Source organism: Geotrypetes seraphini, chromosome 12, assembly GCF_902459505.1.
Source record: "Geotrypetes seraphini chromosome 12, aGeoSer1.1, whole genome shotgun sequence".
Classification (NCBI taxonomy): domain Eukaryota; kingdom Metazoa; phylum Chordata; class Amphibia; order Gymnophiona; family Dermophiidae; genus Geotrypetes; species Geotrypetes seraphini.
The window spans coordinates 95,804,603-95,821,357 of NC_047095.1; the positions used below are offsets into that span (position 1 = coordinate 95,804,603).

The 16,755-nt window shown below is 45.3% G+C and overlaps 1 protein-coding gene across 1 annotated transcript in view; it reads right to left on the reverse strand.

Annotated features, from left to right (window-relative positions):
- Positions 1-2,018: 2,018 nt before the first annotated feature.
- LOC117346901 (vomeronasal type-2 receptor 26-like) overlaps positions 2,019-16,755 on the reverse strand; it is a 51,058-nt gene continuing 36,321 nt past the window's right edge. Inside the window, exons 4-5 of the mRNA XM_033917138.1 lie at positions 5,296-5,422; positions 2,019-3,187 (exon numbers count right to left, since the gene is read on the reverse strand). Coding sequence (XP_033773029.1) covers positions 2,292-3,187; positions 5,296-5,422 — 1,023 coding nt within the window. The 3' untranslated portion in view covers positions 2,019-2,291. The remainder of the gene's footprint in view (positions 3,188-5,295; positions 5,423-16,755) is intronic.

Below are 16,755 nucleotides of genomic sequence, written 5' to 3' on the forward strand. Positions count from 1 at the left end.
GTGTGGAGATGTCTCTCACCTACCTTTTTTTTTGTAGTAACGGAAGTTGCACAGAGTAAGTTGTTTGTAGTAAATTGGCAGAGTATAAATGGTACAAAGTATGAAATAGATGTGAAAGTTCGCACTTAGAATGCGCCTATTAGTAACCAGATGCAATATTGTTATGGCGACCGTCTAACACGCCAGCTATTACCCGGATGTGAGGTGTTTAAAAAATACATGCTACGGTTGCTTTATGTTTAAGCTCCTTCAGTACAGGTTTTTTTAGACTTCCCTTAAATTAAGAGGGAGCGGCTTTAAGGCTAACGGGTCCCTTAGTTATTTTTAGAATTTTATTTTTTAATTCAAACCCCTCGTCGCTGCTCCTTGCCTCCATGTGTGAACAGTGTATTATATGGCAGCAGGAGTGGCTGAGAGGGAGCATTAGAGGTGGATCGCTGGCCGCCAGTGCTCAGCCGCACCATGAGAGCTGGGTGAGGAAGGCCGCCACAGCCTCGCGGCTTCCCCCCAGCTCTGTAGCTATATCGTGTTTGCTGGTTTCTCTGGGGAGAGCTGCACCCCTCCCGATCTGTAGCGTGGGGAGTTATTAGAAGGGGATCGGGAACACTTTCAATTATCTGTGAAAGTTAATTTTTTATTTCAAAGCTGACGCCACGACTCCTCTCTCGATCCCCGCCTGAGTCGGAAGTCTTCTTCGGCACTGGTGCGGTTCGAGAGAGGAGCTGACGTGGCGGCTTTGAGCTAAAAATGAACTTTTCAGCTAATTGCAAGTGTTCCGGAGCCGGCAAGCCTGCTGCAAGAGAGAGAGAAAGCAGCAACGGCAGCAGCTAGGCATTGCCGGGTCGGGCGCCGCAGCTAGAGATGCCTGGTAGCCTGGTGGGAGAGAGAGATGGTGGTAAGCCCGATGCTTGTCTGGCGCGCATGCACACTCCTACCACCAAAGCGTGACAGAACAGGGATCAGGGAAGCACACGGTGCGAGTGCACATGCACGTCTAGCATTTTATTATTATAGATTGGAGAACAATGCCTTTTTAGATATATAAATGAAATGAAGAAGAATCAAAATGGCTTAGTGAGATTGAAGATTGAAGGGTGAAGGGGACAAATATGCTGAAAAAGAATAAGGCTGAATTGCTTAACAATTATTTCAGTTCTGTGTTAATAGATGAAAGGCTGCGGGTAGGACTTCAGAAAACAAAAGCAAATGGGAATTGATGTATAGTAGACCTGAAAAGATTCTCAGAAGATTGTGTTTGTGAGGAGCTAGCTAAATTAAAAAATAAAATAGACAAAGCAATAGGGCCTGATGGGATACTTCCAGTGGTACTCAAGGAACTCAGAGAGGTTCTGGTGGTTCAATTGTCTAATCTCATTCAATGCTTCCAAGTCTGGAGTGGTCCTTGAGAACTGGAGAAGGGTGAATGTGGCCCCTCTGTATAAAAGTGGAAGTAAGGAGGAGGTTGGGAATTAAAGTACAGTTAGTCTGACCTCAGTGAGTAAATGAATGGAAATATTTCTTAAGTAGATGACAGAGAGAGTTCTAGAATTGACTGGACTGCAGGACCTGAGGCAGCATGGTTTTACAAGAGGCAGATCTTGTCAGATGAATCTGATTGATTTCTTTGACTGAGTGACCAAACATTTGGATATGGAAGGGGTGCTAGTTGTAGTATACATGGACTTTAGCAAAGCTTTTGACATGGTGCCACATAGGTGATTAATAAACTGAATGCATGTGGTATGGACCCTAAAATGATAAACTGGATTAAAAACTGGCTAAGTGGAAGAAGACAAAAGGTAGTGGTAAATTCTTTATTGAGAGATTCTATACTGCTACCAATGACTGTGTGGTTTACATGAGCCTCTATGATGGTGTTATGATACATAAGCTTCAGTAGTGGTGTTACTATACATGAGGAAGAATTTATGAGCTTCTATAAGCTTGATACAATTTGAGAGTTCAGTAATGGTGTTACAATAGTTACAATCCAATCCAACATTATATATGAGCTGCTATGAATGAGTTTTTATAATGATGTTGTGATAACACCTCCTGCTTAGGAAGTACTAACTACTTTTTAAAGTCCATATTATCCAGTTTGTATTCGATTATCGTAATGTGCAAGTAGGACAACACTGGAATGCCAATTCCCTTCCTATGACCCACTAACTTTGAATAGTCCATGCTGACAGAAAAATTACTGCAAAAAGCTTTAATGCACTTTCTGATCAATCCTTTTCCCCATATTTAGTGTGTAATAGCATTAATGCAGTTTTATAAAAGGGCCCCTACATTTTTCTTAGGTCCTTCTTGTTGTTTCTTTCAGGCCTCAACAGAATAATGTAACATTTAGGGGAAAAGATACAACCCAACAGTCCAGCACTGGAGGCCAATATAGCAAATATCTCCACTGCCACCATGTACTTGCCCTTGGAACTCAAGTATGTTGGAATAAAGGAGATCCAGACATTGCAGAAGATTAGCATGCTGAAGGTGATGTACTTGGCCTCATTGAAACTGTCAGGTAAATTTCTTGCTAGGAAAGCTATGATAAAGCTGATACCAGCCAGAAATCCCAGGTAGCCCAGAACACAGTAAAATGCAATTACTGACCCTTCCTTACATTCAATTAGTATTGTTCCAATTTCTGATCTCATATTGAGATATGGGAATGGGGGAGCAGTGAACAACCAGGCAAGACACAAAACTGTTTGAATAAGTGAACAGGAAAGGATGATAGAGTTAGAGACCCTAGAACCAATCCATTTATGAAGCTTGCTTCCTGGTTTAGTAGCTTGGAAGGCTGTGACCACAGTGATGGTTTTTGCCAGTATAGAGGAGAGAGCGATGGAGAAAACAATCCCAAAGGTAGTCTGTCTGAGAATGCAGTTCACTTCATGTGGACGACCAATGAAAATCAAGGGGCAGAAGAAGCAGAACATGAGGGAGATGAGGATAATATAGCTGAGGTGCCGGTTGTTGGCTCTCACTATGGGAGTGTCTCGGTAATGAATAAAGATTCCCAAGATGACAGCAGTTACCAGAAAGAAGAACATGCTGATAGAAGTTAAAACAATCCCTAGAGGCTCTTCAAAAGAAAGGAAAGTTATAACTTTTGGAATGCAGGCATCTCTTATCTGATTGGATCGTTGATCATCTGGGCATGTTGTACAGGTGTCCATATCTGAGAAAGATTAGCATCTCATTATCTCACAGTTTACTAAAGTGAACTTAAGTAGCATGAGCCCTATAACCTTCACCATTCAGCAAAGATACTAACTTCATGGAGAATGAAGGACTTTGATCTGCACATTGAGTTAGCACCTGGTACTTTAACTCTAATGGCTACAAATAACATGGCTGCATATAAGAGCAGGTAGTATATGAACTCATGCTACCCACAGACCTTTGCACACTAATGCAACCATTCCTCTAATCTGAATCCTGATCCCCTCCCATTCCACTGGTGAAGACCTAACCCTTCTCTCACCCTTACTGATCCTCCAGCATTGAATGGTGGTGTCTTTGGGGGTTAGACAGAGGACATGAGCAATCCTCAGACATTTTTGTCACTTTTCAACCTTGAATTGAAAATAGTGGCTCTGATCCATAGCTGTAGTTTCATGTTACTACAATTTGCAAAATAGGGATGATACAACCTTATTTGATAACTTGTCCCCTAGAGAAAGGTTTAAAAGTTTACAGCTATGGATCAGAGTCCCCATTTTCAATCCATGCTGATAAAGCAACATAAGCATTTGGGGATCATTATTTCTCTACTGGCAATGCATGAGGGATACTCACAATACGTACTGGTGGTATGATTTGGGGCTAGAGTCTCTGGCCCTTCATCAGTGAGTTATTGCTCAAAGATATTAAGATGAACAAATGCCCCAAACCTTATTAGGCTGATGTGAAGTTTGGGCTGGTGAGTGATATGGAAGTCTAGAATCTCCTCAGGTGGTTGTGGATGTTCTTAGTGATGTTATGAGGCAACTTGACAAATTAAAGATTAACAACACAACTAGAAGAGATGGTATGCATCACAAAGTACTAACAGAATTAAAAAATGAACTTAACAGAGCTATTGTTAGTAATTAGTGATTTATCTTGGACTATTGCAATATAGTTTACTTGGGAGTTACCCTGAAAAATTTTATTAAGACTTCGTCTGGTACAGAATGCTGCAGTTCGCATGATTTTTGATCTTAAAAAATACGACCATATTAGTCCTTTTTATACCAAACTGCATTGGCTGCCTTTTGGGGCCAGAGTGTTTTACAAGTTTGGGTGCTTCTGTTATAAGGTGCTTTTCAGATTATTGCCCTCATATCTGACTTCCTATTTGAAATTCTCTTATTTAACAAAAGGTACTAGAAATTCGGGTGTTTATCTTCCCTACCCCAAAGGCCTGTCGTTATAAGACTTTTTTGGACAGGACTTTGGCGTACCAGGCAGGGAAGATGAACTCCTGGTTAAGTCCGATGATTATTCAATCCTACTCTTACCTTACCTTACCTTTAGGAAAACATTAAAAACCCCATTTATTTGACAAACAAGAATGCTGGTTTTGATATTATAATGAGGTGTTTTGGTTCTTATTCTTTTTAATGCGTTTTAATCTTTTGTAATCTTTTATTATGTAATACTAGATTGATGTATGTAGTTTGTGTGTTTTGAAATTGTATCATGTGTTGAAATGTCTCAGCTTTTTCCTGTTATTATCTTTAAAATCCAGCATGGTACCTGATCTTTGGAGAGTGGCCAATACAACACCATGTTTTAAAAGGTTTCAGAGGATATCTAGGAAATTATAGATCGGAGAACACATTAGCACTGGGCAAAATGGTAAAGAGCATATAAATAAGTAGGATTAATGAGACAAAGCCAACATTGATTTAGGCAAATGAAATCTTGCCTCATAAATCTACTATATTTCTTCAAAGTGGTGAATAAACATGTGGATAGAGGTGAAACGGTCAATTCTGTGTGTTTGGATTTTCAAAAGGCATTTGACAATGCACCTCATGGAAGACTCCTGAGGAAGCTAGAGTCATGGAATAGGAGGCAAAGGGCAGTTCCTGAGTTATTACCATTACTGGTTGGCCAGCTGATGGGAAGATAGGAATCCTAACTATTTTTCCTTTCTGTAAAGAACAAAGTCCCACCCAGCCAGTGGAGCAATCAATTACACTTTTTGGAGACCTACATCCCTCCCTAGTTTCAATTACAGGGACCATAATAGATAACCTATATTTATTAGTATCCAATGTGACCCATGATATCATTCACCAGTTTGGTTGGAGATCTCTCCCTCTGAACACGGAATACAATCATAGCAGCAGATGGGTTTTCCTTCCTTGGTTAATTTCCTGTAACCAGGATGGCAACTTGGACTGCATCTGAACTGGGGAGGTATCTGAGGATTAAAAAAAACATGTTATGTAACTTGATTTAATAGTGGACAGTTGTTTCTGAAATGGAATGCTTCTTTTATTTATTTTTAAATTATTGTCATGTATAACAGCATATTTCATGCTAAGGAAGGTACTTGTAAAAATACCACAAAAGCCAAAGATCTTTCAAGGAGATAAATTTATATAGACTAATTAAGTTATATAATAACTAGTATTTAAGCCAGTTACATTAACAGGTGCTAGAATAGATGTGTCTGTCTGTCTTTCTTTCTTTCTATCTCTCTCTACTTGGACGCTGTCTTTCTTTTTTTTTTTTTGCTGTTTGTCTCCTTGGCCACTATGGGGTTCATAATCAAAACACAAAAACGTCTAAAAAACCACCTAAGTCAGAGTTTGGACGTTTTACCTGGCAAAACATCCAAGCAACTATAATCAAAAGTCGGCCAGCTGCACATCCTACGCCGCAAAACGTCTAACCTAGGACGTACAACATGGGGGCGTTCTGAGGGCGGGGTTAGGCCCCAAACATACAAATACGATAATCAAAGCTCAATCAGTTTGCTCTGTGCGTTCAAAGTAGCGTTTCGACTTAGACCTGCTTTCTGAACGTCTAAGCTATTGTGGAGGGAGTACGGTTTGTAGCTCTCAGCTCACTTTGGAGTAGAGATTTGCGCAGGGACAGAAATCCCACCCGTCCCCGCCAAAGTCCCACCCTTCCCCACAAGGAATCCCTCCATCCCACCCGTCCCCGCGAGGAATCCCCTCCATCCCTGCCCGTCCCCGCGAGGAATCCCCTACATCCCCGCCCGTCCCTATAAACTTCAGAAATAGTTATTTCAGTTAATTATGCTACTGAATTAAAGGCTCTGGTAGAAACCCATTTAAAAATAAGCAAAAAGACTATTAATTTGGAAATATTAATTGGGAAGAATACATACTTTGTAAACGGGTTTCTACCAGAGCCTCTAATGTTTATAAATTTTTATCAACACAACTAATATACTACTTTATCCTGAAGCAAAAAAAAAAAAAAAGAATTTTTTTCCTACCTTTGTTGCCTGGTTTCTGCTTTCCTCATGTTCTCATTCAATTCCTTCCATCCACTGTCTCTCTTCTCTCTGCGTCTTCCATTTGCTCTGTTACTGTGCCTCTCCCTTTCTCCCCCCTTACAAATTGGTCTGGCACCCATCTTCTTTCCTCCGCTCCCCCCATAATCTGGCATCTCTGTCTTCTTCCCTGCCAGTGTCTTCTCCCCATTCTCTCTTCCCCATTTCCTTTCAGCATCCTTCTCCCCCCATCTTCCCCATGTCCTGTCAGCATCCTTCTCCCCCCCTCTGTCTTCCCCATGTCCTTTCAGCGTCCTTCTCCCCCTCTGTCTTCCCCATGTCCTTTCAGCGTCCTTCTCCCCCATCTTCCCATGTCCTTTGTCTTCCCCATGTCCTTTCAGCGTCCTCCTCCCCCCTCTGACTTCCCCATGTGCTTTCAGCGTCCTCCTCCCCAACCCTCCCGTCTTCCCCATGTCCTTTCAGCATCATTCTCCACCCTTTTGTCTTCCCCAGTGCTTTCAGCGTCCTTCTCCCCCCTCAGTTTTACCCATTTCCCTTAAGTGTCTTTTCTTCTCCACTCCACCTTTCCTCCCTTTCTCCCTCCCTGCCCCTTACCTTTGTGGTGCTTCCCCATCCGACCGACAACAGAACAGGCCCGGTCGGACAAACCTCCCTGCCCTGTAGCTGCGAATCTAAATTACCTTTTTACAGCAGCTGGAGTATTGAAGCTGCTGTAAGAAGGTAATTTAGATTCATGGCTACAGGGAAGGGAGGTTTGTCGGTCGGGCCTGTTGCCGGTCGGTCGGGGGAAGCGCAATCTATTCTAAGAATGCACTTTCTCTTTGGAACAGCATAATTGGCCTAAGTATTTTTGGTTTTACGAACTCCATTTTTTTCTTATAATAAAGCAGTGTTGACTCAGGGTTTTTGCAGCTATATGTAGAAGATCCCACCTCCCCACACTGAAAAAAATATAAGCATACAGTTATGAATTTGAATGTGGGAGATGGGGGAGCAGTGTGCCTCTGGAAATGTTCTCCAACCAAATCACATAAGCTTGATGTTTGTGTAACTTCACAGTTTTATTCTGAAAACCTTTATCTTGCCCTTCCCTCCCCTCCAATTTGCTGGAAAATTGTGAAGAAAATTTTAAATAAGAGATTGAGATGAGGGATAAATTTGTTTAGAAAGGGACACGATCGCGTACAGCAACTCGCTATCGCTTTCCCGCCCAGTCCATCTCCAGGGGCTTTCACCGGCGTTGGTGGAGGGGGCGCTGCTGAGCACAGAGAATCCCAGTGATATACTGCCAAGGAATCGGCCGGGGGCATCCCATACTTCAACCGGGACTTTAGCGCTGTTGACAGTTTACTGTAGGTGCTGAGGCGGTAGGGGGAATTAAACCAAGAGTGGCCCGGCCTTGGCTTTTATCGGCAGCGACTGCGGGTGAGTGGACTACGCGTGAGCTGTGCAAGGTTTAGGGCACTGGGTGGGAGCCAGCTTAGGTACCAAAGGCGCTGAACACCCCCAATATCAAACTAGCTCCATTTGTATTGTGTTTCGCACCCCCAATCATTTTTTTTTTAATGTTGGCGCTTTAGGGCAGTGTCAAATTCTCCTTCAGCTCCAGCTGCTGGCGGTGGGTGCATTGCATCATCATTTTCTCCCTCGCTCGGCGGCATTTCAGTTTTCTTCAGCAGCAGGACCGGTGTGCGCATTGCATCAGACCTGACCGGCTATGCACACACTCCACCCTCCATGGCTGCATCCGGGATGGACCGCCCCCCCTTTGGTACGCCACTGCCTTTTCCCTACCTGCCCTGCCGCACACAGGGCTTAAGCCCTCCCTCCGACGTCAGCACTGACATCAGGGAAGACTTCCGATTGGCTATGTGTGCTGCAGCAGGGCAGGCAGGAAATGGAAGACGATGCCTTGCAGCAGGGCAGGTAAGAAAGGCATTGAACCCCGCGGGATCCCCGAGAGCACGAGGGGCATCCCCATGGGATCCCCGCGACCCTAGGGGGCATCCCCACGGGATCTCCGCGACCCTAGGGGCATCCATATGGGATCCCCGTGACCTGAAGGGGGAACCCGCGGGATCCCCGCGGGTCCCGGGGGATTCCCGTTGTCCCCGTTCCCGTGCAGCTCTCTACTCTGGAGGCCTTCCAGTTTTGCAACGTGGCAGTATTGGCATGCAAAAGCTGCCTCAGCAGTTCATTCGTCTCCCGTTGGGCCTCCAGTGATTGCTGTTTTACCTCCATTGACTGCTGTCTTGCCTCCACACCCTCTCTCAGCAGCTGGAGCTTCTGCTACCGATATCCCTCCAGGGTCAGATTGTGCCCCAGTAGCTTCTGGGCCATCCTCAGTAGGTACCGACGCTGGCGACTGGGTGCCCTCCAGCAGCCAGGCTGTGCTCCCTCACTGCCCTCCTCAGTATCCGCAGCCACATTGGCAAACTGCTCAGGCAGTGGGAGAATTGGCATGTCCTCATCCCCATTGGCAGGCTCCTGTGGTTGGGTGTCCTGGGACTCGTCAGGCTCCTGCTGGCTGAGTGTTGCAGCTGCCTCATCCTGCTGTCCCTGCACAGTCAGTGTGTCGATGCCACTGCATCCGGCCTCATCCTCGTCAGAGCTGGCATCTACATAGGGGAAAAGCACATATGGATGTCACAGCATACCACAGGTAACATGCATCCCAAAGGTGTGTGATTACATAGTAACATAGTAGATGACGGCAGATAAAGACCCGAATGGTCCATCCAGTCTGCCCAACCTGATTCAATTAAAATTTTTTTTAATTTTTTTCTTGTTAGCTATTTCTGGGCAAGAATCCAAAGCTTTACCCAGTGCTGTGCTTGGGTTCCAACTGCCGAAATCTCTGTTAAGACTTACTCCAGCCCATCTACACCCTCCCAGCCATCGAAGCCCTTCCCAGCCCATCCTCCACCAAACGGCCATATACAGACACAGACCAAGCAAGTCTGCCCAGTACTAGCCTTAGTTCAATATTTAATACAGTGGTACCTCGGTTTATGAGTGCACTGATTTACGAGTGTTTTGCAAGATGAGAAAAACATTTGCAAAATCGGTGCCTCGGAAATCGAGCATGGCTCGATTTACGAGCGCCCCCCCTGCAATCCGGCACCCTCCCCCCGCAATCCAGCACCCTCCCCCCGCGATCCGGCACCCCCCCCCGACGCGACCGTAGGGCTACCATAGGGCGGTGTGTTGGTGACATTATGAAGGGGATGAAAGCAGTGTATGTGAAGACACCTTACGTGAGCACAACTGCTGATCATAGTAAATGTTCCAAATTGTCAGTATAAGGGTGTAGGAATCTAATTCCATGCTCTGCCATCAGCATACGGAGCAGTACCAAACAGGTGTTATGGAAAGGTTTGAAGAGCAGGTGTACTCACTGCCCCATTAGAGGAGTAGAAGAAGGAGGATGAAAGAGAGGGCTCTCAGAATATGGGACAAAGCTGTGAGACTGGGGATTAAGACAAGTACATACCAGAAGGCTGTGAAGGTGCGGCAGCTGATGTGTCCTGTGTGCCCACACCATAGGTGGAGGTTGCTGACACAAAGGTGAGCACCAGCTGCTCCATGGGGCTGAGGTCTGCCATGTCAGCATCTGGAGGCAGGTTGCCCACCTTAGCTCAGACCTCCCTTTTGATAGCTCTCCATTTCTTCTTGCAGTCCTCCACATCTCGCTTATGGCAGTGGACTGCATTCAGGCGCTGAGCTATTGCTGTCCAGACTTTGCTCTATGAGTATGCCCTGAGTCGTTCTCCTTGGGGTGAGAAGAGCTGCTAGTGGTGTGTGTGCATCTCCTGCAACAGTATTTCGGTCTCAGCCTGGGAGAAGTTAGGCTTTCGGGACAGAGGTTTGACCGGTTTGGGAGCCATGGTGTCAAAGTACCCACATTTTTGATAATATGAGGTTAGATGTATTTATGGGCAATTAAGCATGTCCAACAAGCCGTCAGCTAGACGACTTTACGTAATACGTCCATCTGATCGATTATGGATAAATCCAAAAGACGTCTAGTCCACATTTATTGGGACGTTTAAATCCAGGGGTTCGGGATACGTCTACATCAGCATGAACGTCCGTTTGCTGGATGTTACACATTACATGGTCTGCCTTTTCAAGCCTGTGGCTGTATTCAGGTAAGCACGTATTCCTGCTTCATCTATGATGTTTTACATGCTTATAGAAATGTCTAGGCCTCACGTTGCTGGTTACCCTCTGGAAAGCCTGTTTGAAACACCATTTAGATGAACAGGGGGGGAGCAATCTGTATAGGGGCCATAACAGGGTAAGGGCAAAGACTGGGTGAGCTTCCTGGAACACACCACTTCACTCTCCCTGTCCCCCTGCATGGGGGGGGGGGGGGCTCCTTATTCCACAAAGCCACCTCCTTCCTCCAATTATTGCTTCACCTTACCCTCCTCCCCCTACCCTGGGATTCGTTCCTTACACACCCTTGATCCTGGCCACAGGTGTATGTGTGGCCTTGATGGTGGCTCAGCTGTTACAGGTTTTTGGTGTCATTGGGAGGGAGGGAGGTGGGGGAATACCCTCTCAGTCGACACTGGTCTGCTTCCTAGTGCCTCACCTCACACATGTGTAGCTCTTATGGGATCTAACTGATTGCAAATGACCGGCAGCATTGCACAGCAGTCACCAGCTCCCTTATACATGAGTTCTCAATCATAATATGTCCCTTCAGTCGAGGGTTAGTAGAGGCCTCTAGAAAGAGGGGGAGCTATTCAGACAGTCAGGTGTTACATCCATTGCAAATCATGGAACTCACAAGTCTACATCTCTCCCCTTTTTCTTGAACTGTTACTAACACAACCTCTGTCTTAGGTCCTGCATGTGACATGGTCCTGGTCTCATCCAGATCGTACTTACAAAATGGCCACGTTCCCACTTTCAGTTGGCTGCTTGCCTGCCCTTTTGTTAGGTACAGGTCAGTGACATGATATCGAGGGATCATACATGACACCCAGTTTAGAGGTAGATATCTGGTGTTTATTTTGGTCTGTTTGTGTAGTCAAGATTCAAATATAAATGCATATACCTTTGCTGAGGTAGACATGAATGGTAGAACACCTGGTCACAAATGACTGTCATAGAACAATCACCATACAAATATGTACGCATTTTGAGAACATACAATATCGTACTTATGGTAACAACATGGCACACACCTGTCCAATTGCCCCAACATGCCTAACACTGCTGCAACCTGTGCAAAGTAAGCGAGCAGTTCTGAGCCTCACATACCTTTTCATTTGTAAGGGTCAGTTGTCCTGCTGCAGCAGCCTCTGTCTCCAGAGGTTGTGGCTTCTAATCTCAATGGTGCTCCCTGTACCCCTGGACTGGTTACATCATCATCCATTGGCCCATAGGTTATAGAAGCTATTTGTGACCTCAGAAATGCAGCCTAGCATTCCCACTTTTGCAGTGTCAATCTTTATGGCCTTCTCACCACATCCCATCTGATGGTAGGGTCTTTTCATTTCACTGCATATCTCTTTTCCACTGATATGGGGAAGGTACCCTTTATTGGGTATAACACTGTCCCACCATATGCATGTCTTCCTACCCTAGTCATGGGATTGGAACACACCTTTAACATAGTAACATAGTAACATAGTAGATGACGGCAGATAAAGACCCGAATGGTCCATCCAGTCTGCCCAACCTGATTCAATTTAATTTTTTTTTTTTCTTCTTAGCTATATCTGGGCGAGAATCCAAAGCTTTTCCCGGTACTGTGCTTGGGTTCCAACTGCCGAAATCTCTGTTAAGACTTACTCCAGCCCATCTACACCCTCCCAGCCATTGAAGCCCTCCCCTGCCCATCCTCCTCCAAACGGCCATGCACAGACACAGACCGTACAAGTCTGCCCAGTAACTGGCCTAGTTCAATCTTTAATATTATTTTCTGATTCTAAATCTTCTGTGTTCATCCCACGCTTCTTTGAACTCAGTCACAGTTTTACTCTCCACCACCTCTCTCGGGAGCGCATTCCAGGCATCCACCACCCTCTCCGTAAAGTAGAATTTCCTAACATTGCCCCTGAATCTACCACCCCTCAACCTCAAATTATGTCCTCTGGTTTTACCATTTTCCTTTCTCTGGAAAAGATTTTGTTCTACGTTAATACCCTTTAAGTATTTGAACGTCTGAATCATATCTCCCCTGTCTCTCCTTTCCTCTAGGGTATACATATTCAGGGCTTCCAGTCTCTCCTCATACGTCTTCTGGCGCAAGCCTCCTATCATTTTCGTCGCCCTCCTCTGGACCGCCTCAAGTCTTCTTACGTCTTTCGCCAGATACGGTCTCCAAAACTGAACACAATACTCCAAGTGGAGCCTCACCAATGACCTGTACAGGGGCATCAACACCTTCTTCCTTCTACTGACTACGCCTCTCTTTATACAGCCCAGAATCCTTCTGGCAGCAGCCACTGCCTTGTCACACTGTTTTTTCGCCTTTAGATCTTCGGACACTATCACCCCAAGGTCCCTCTCCCCGTCCGTGCATATCAGCTTCTCTCCTCCCAGCATATACGGTTCCTTCCTATTATTAATCCCCAAATGCATTACTCTGCATTTCTTTGCATTGAATTTTAGTTGCCAGGCATTAGACCATTCCTCTAACTTTTGCAGATCCTTTTTCATATTTTCCACTCCCTCTACGGTGTCTACTCTGTTACAAATCTTGGTATCATCTGCAAAAAGGCACACTTTTCCTTCTAACCCTTCAGCAATGTCACTTACATACATATTGAACAGGATTGATCCCAGCACCGAACCCTGAGGGACTCCACTAGTCACTTTTCCTTCCTTCGAGCGACTTCCTTTAACCACCACCCTCTGGCGTCTGTCCGACAGCCAGTTTCTGACCCAGTTCACCACTTTGGGTCCTAACTTCAGCCCTTCAAGTTTGTTCAACAGCCTCCTATGAGGAACTGTATCAAAGGCTTTGCTGAAATCCAAGTAAATTACATCTAGCATATGTCCTCGATCCATCTCTCTGGTCACCCAATCAAAAAATTCAATCAGGTTCGTTTGGCACGATTTACCTTTTGTAAAGCCATGTTGCCTCGGATCCTGTAACCCATTAGATTCAAGAAAATATACTATCCTTTCTTTCAGCAACACTTCCATTATTTTTCCAACAACTGAAGTGAGGCTCACCGGCCTGTAGTTTCCTGCTTCATCCTTGTGACCACTTTTATGAATAGGGACCACATCCGCTCTCCTCTAATCCCCAGGAATCACTCCCGTCTCCAGAGATTTGTTGAACAAGTCTTTAATAGGACTCGCCAGAACCTCTCTGAGTTCCCTTAGTATCCTGGGATGGATCCCTTCTGGTCCCATCGCTTTGTCCACCTTCAGTTTTTCAAGTTGCTCATAAACACCCTCCTCCGTGAACGGCGCAGAATCTACTCCATTTTCTTGTGTAACTTTGCCGGACAATCTCGGTCCTTCTCCAGGATTTTCTTCTGTGAACACAGAACAGAAGTATTTGTTTAGCACATTTGCTTTCTCCTCATCACTCTCCACATATTTGTTCCCAGCATCTTTTAGCCTAGCAATTCCATTTTTTATCTTCCTCCTTTCACTAATATATCAGAAAAAATTTTTATCTCCCTTTTTTACATTTTTAGCCATTTGTTCTTCCGCCTGTGCCTTCGCCAAACGTATTTCTCTCTTGGCTTCTTTCAATTTCACCCTGTAGTCCTTTCTGCTCTCCTCTTCTTGGGTTTTTTTATATTTCATGAACGCCAACTCTTTCGCCTTTATTTTCTCAGCCACTAGGTTGGAGAACCATAACGGCTTCCTTTTTCTCTTGTTTTTATTGATTTTCTTCACATAAAGGTCCGTAGCCATTTTTAACGCTCCTTTCAGCTTAGACCACTGTCTTTCCACTTCTCTTATGTCCTCCCATCCTAACAGCTCTTTCTTCAGGTACTTTCCCATTGCATTAAAGTCCGTACGTTTGAAATCTAGGACTTTAAGTATCGTGCGGCCGCTCTCCACTTTAGCCGTTATATCAAACCAAACCGTTTGATGATCGCTACTACCCAGGTGAGCACCCACTCGAACATTAGAGATACTCTCTCCATTTGTGAGGACCAGATCCAATATCGCTTTTTCCCTTGTGGGTTCCGTCACCATTTGTCTGAGCAGAGCCTCTTGAAAGGCATCCACAATCTCCCTACTTCTTTCCGATTCCGCAGACGGAACATTCCAGTCCGCATCCGGCAGGTTGAAATCTCCCAACAGCAGAACCTCCTCTTTCCTTCCAAACTTTTGGATATCCACAATCAGATCCTTATCAATTTGCTGCGATTGAGTCGGAGGTCTGTAGACTACACCCACGTAGATAGAAGTTCCATCTTCTCTTTTCAGAGCAATCCATATCGCTTCTTCCTCTCCCCAGGTCCCTTGCATTTCGGTCGCTTGGATATTGATCTTTACATAGAGAGCTACTCCTCCACCTTTATGACCATCTCTGTCCTTCCTAAAAAGATTATATCCCAGTATGTTTGCATCCCATCCATGTGATTCACTGAACCATGTCTCTGTGATAGCAACAATATCTAGATCTGCCTCTAATATCAGGGCTTGCAGATCATGAACTTTGTTGCTTAGACTGCGAGCATTTGTGGTCATCGCTTTCCAGCTATTTTTCAGCGATAATCTCCTTTTTCGTATGGATTTTTGTGTCGTTTCACTTTCCGTTGCAATACTAAGAAATGAGTTGCTGATATTGCTTATGTTGCAGCCTTTACTACTATCACATCTTTTCTTTTGCTGGGGGTGGTCTCTATAATTGTCCTTCGTACATACACCACCCCCACCTTCTAGTTTAAATGCCTAGAAAAATATTGTCTAAATTTCTCTGCAAGGTTTCTTTTTCCTGCTGTAGTAATATGTAGCCCATCAGTGCAATATAGCTTCTTGTCCTTCCATGTATTTCCCCATCCTCCTATGTACCTGAAGCCTTCTTGATGACACCAGGCTTTAGTACAACTATTGCACACCTTAACCATCACTGTACAGTTTGCATCTGTACATCACATCTCAGCACTTGCAATCATTGGCAGAGAATATGGTGACAGCATTGTACATGACAGCCAGTACAATCAAGTACGTTAACATCCAAGTATGTCCCAATAAGATACAGTAGGTAAAGTCTCCTGAATATGTGAAGGAGAGGCCGTATGATGTCCTTTCAGTCATTGGCTTTCTGACAGCTACTTGTGAGCTGTCAGGGACACTGTTGGTAACATGATTGGGGCCTCAATGGCCCATTGGCAGCTTGGCCTTCTGTTTAGCCCCTTTACCCACTATACTGGCTCCTGAAATATGCCAACCAGCTGCCACAGAAGGCTCACAATCTCCTGCAGGGTCTGCATTGTTTTGCGCCTCTCCTCCTGCAGTTCACTGCACATTTGGCCCACAATGTTCAGCAGCTCTCCATATGCCTCAGGAGGGGGGCAACTATTGGGGCCGCTGGCTGCACATCATGGCGTGGGGCCGGGGCTGCTGCCTCCATCACCACCTCCTCAACCCCTTAAAGAGGGGGCATGTCCTCCTAGAGGTCAGGAACCTCCCATGCTCCCTGCTCTTTGACCACATGCTGCTGGTCCACCTCCGCCACCACCTGTGCTTCCACCTCCGCCTCTACCACCTGGGCCTCATCCTCCACATCTGACACCTCCACGACAACCTCAAGTGGCAGACTTTCCTCGGAGGCAGAGTAGCCTTTCACCTCTTGTTCTGCCTCTGCCACTGCCTCCCTGGCTGCCTGTAGGCACATGTCCTGCACCACTTCCTGGGCTATGCCCTCAGCACCATGCTGTGCATGACCTGTGTGCATTAAGAATATGAGGTTAGGGTTGCCATAGCGTGCATTGGTTGCATACTACATACACAATTACCTATCAACCCCCCACCCAACCCAGTGAGACTAAGTGGGAGACAGGTCAGTGTGTGAACACATATGTAAAATACTTTCTGTGTACAGTTACACCGGTATACATCTAAACAAAAGGTGGCCGGCATATACAGGTGACACTGAGTGGCCTTGATGTATTTGTTGACACAGTGGACTGACCAGTATCTCATCACCCACATTTTGGGTGGCAATAGGTTGCATACCAGAACAGCTGCCAAGGAAGAGCACATTCACAAGAAGGTGAGCTTTGAGAGGTAGCAGACATGATATGACATAGGATAGAGGGTGACAGGTGCAACTA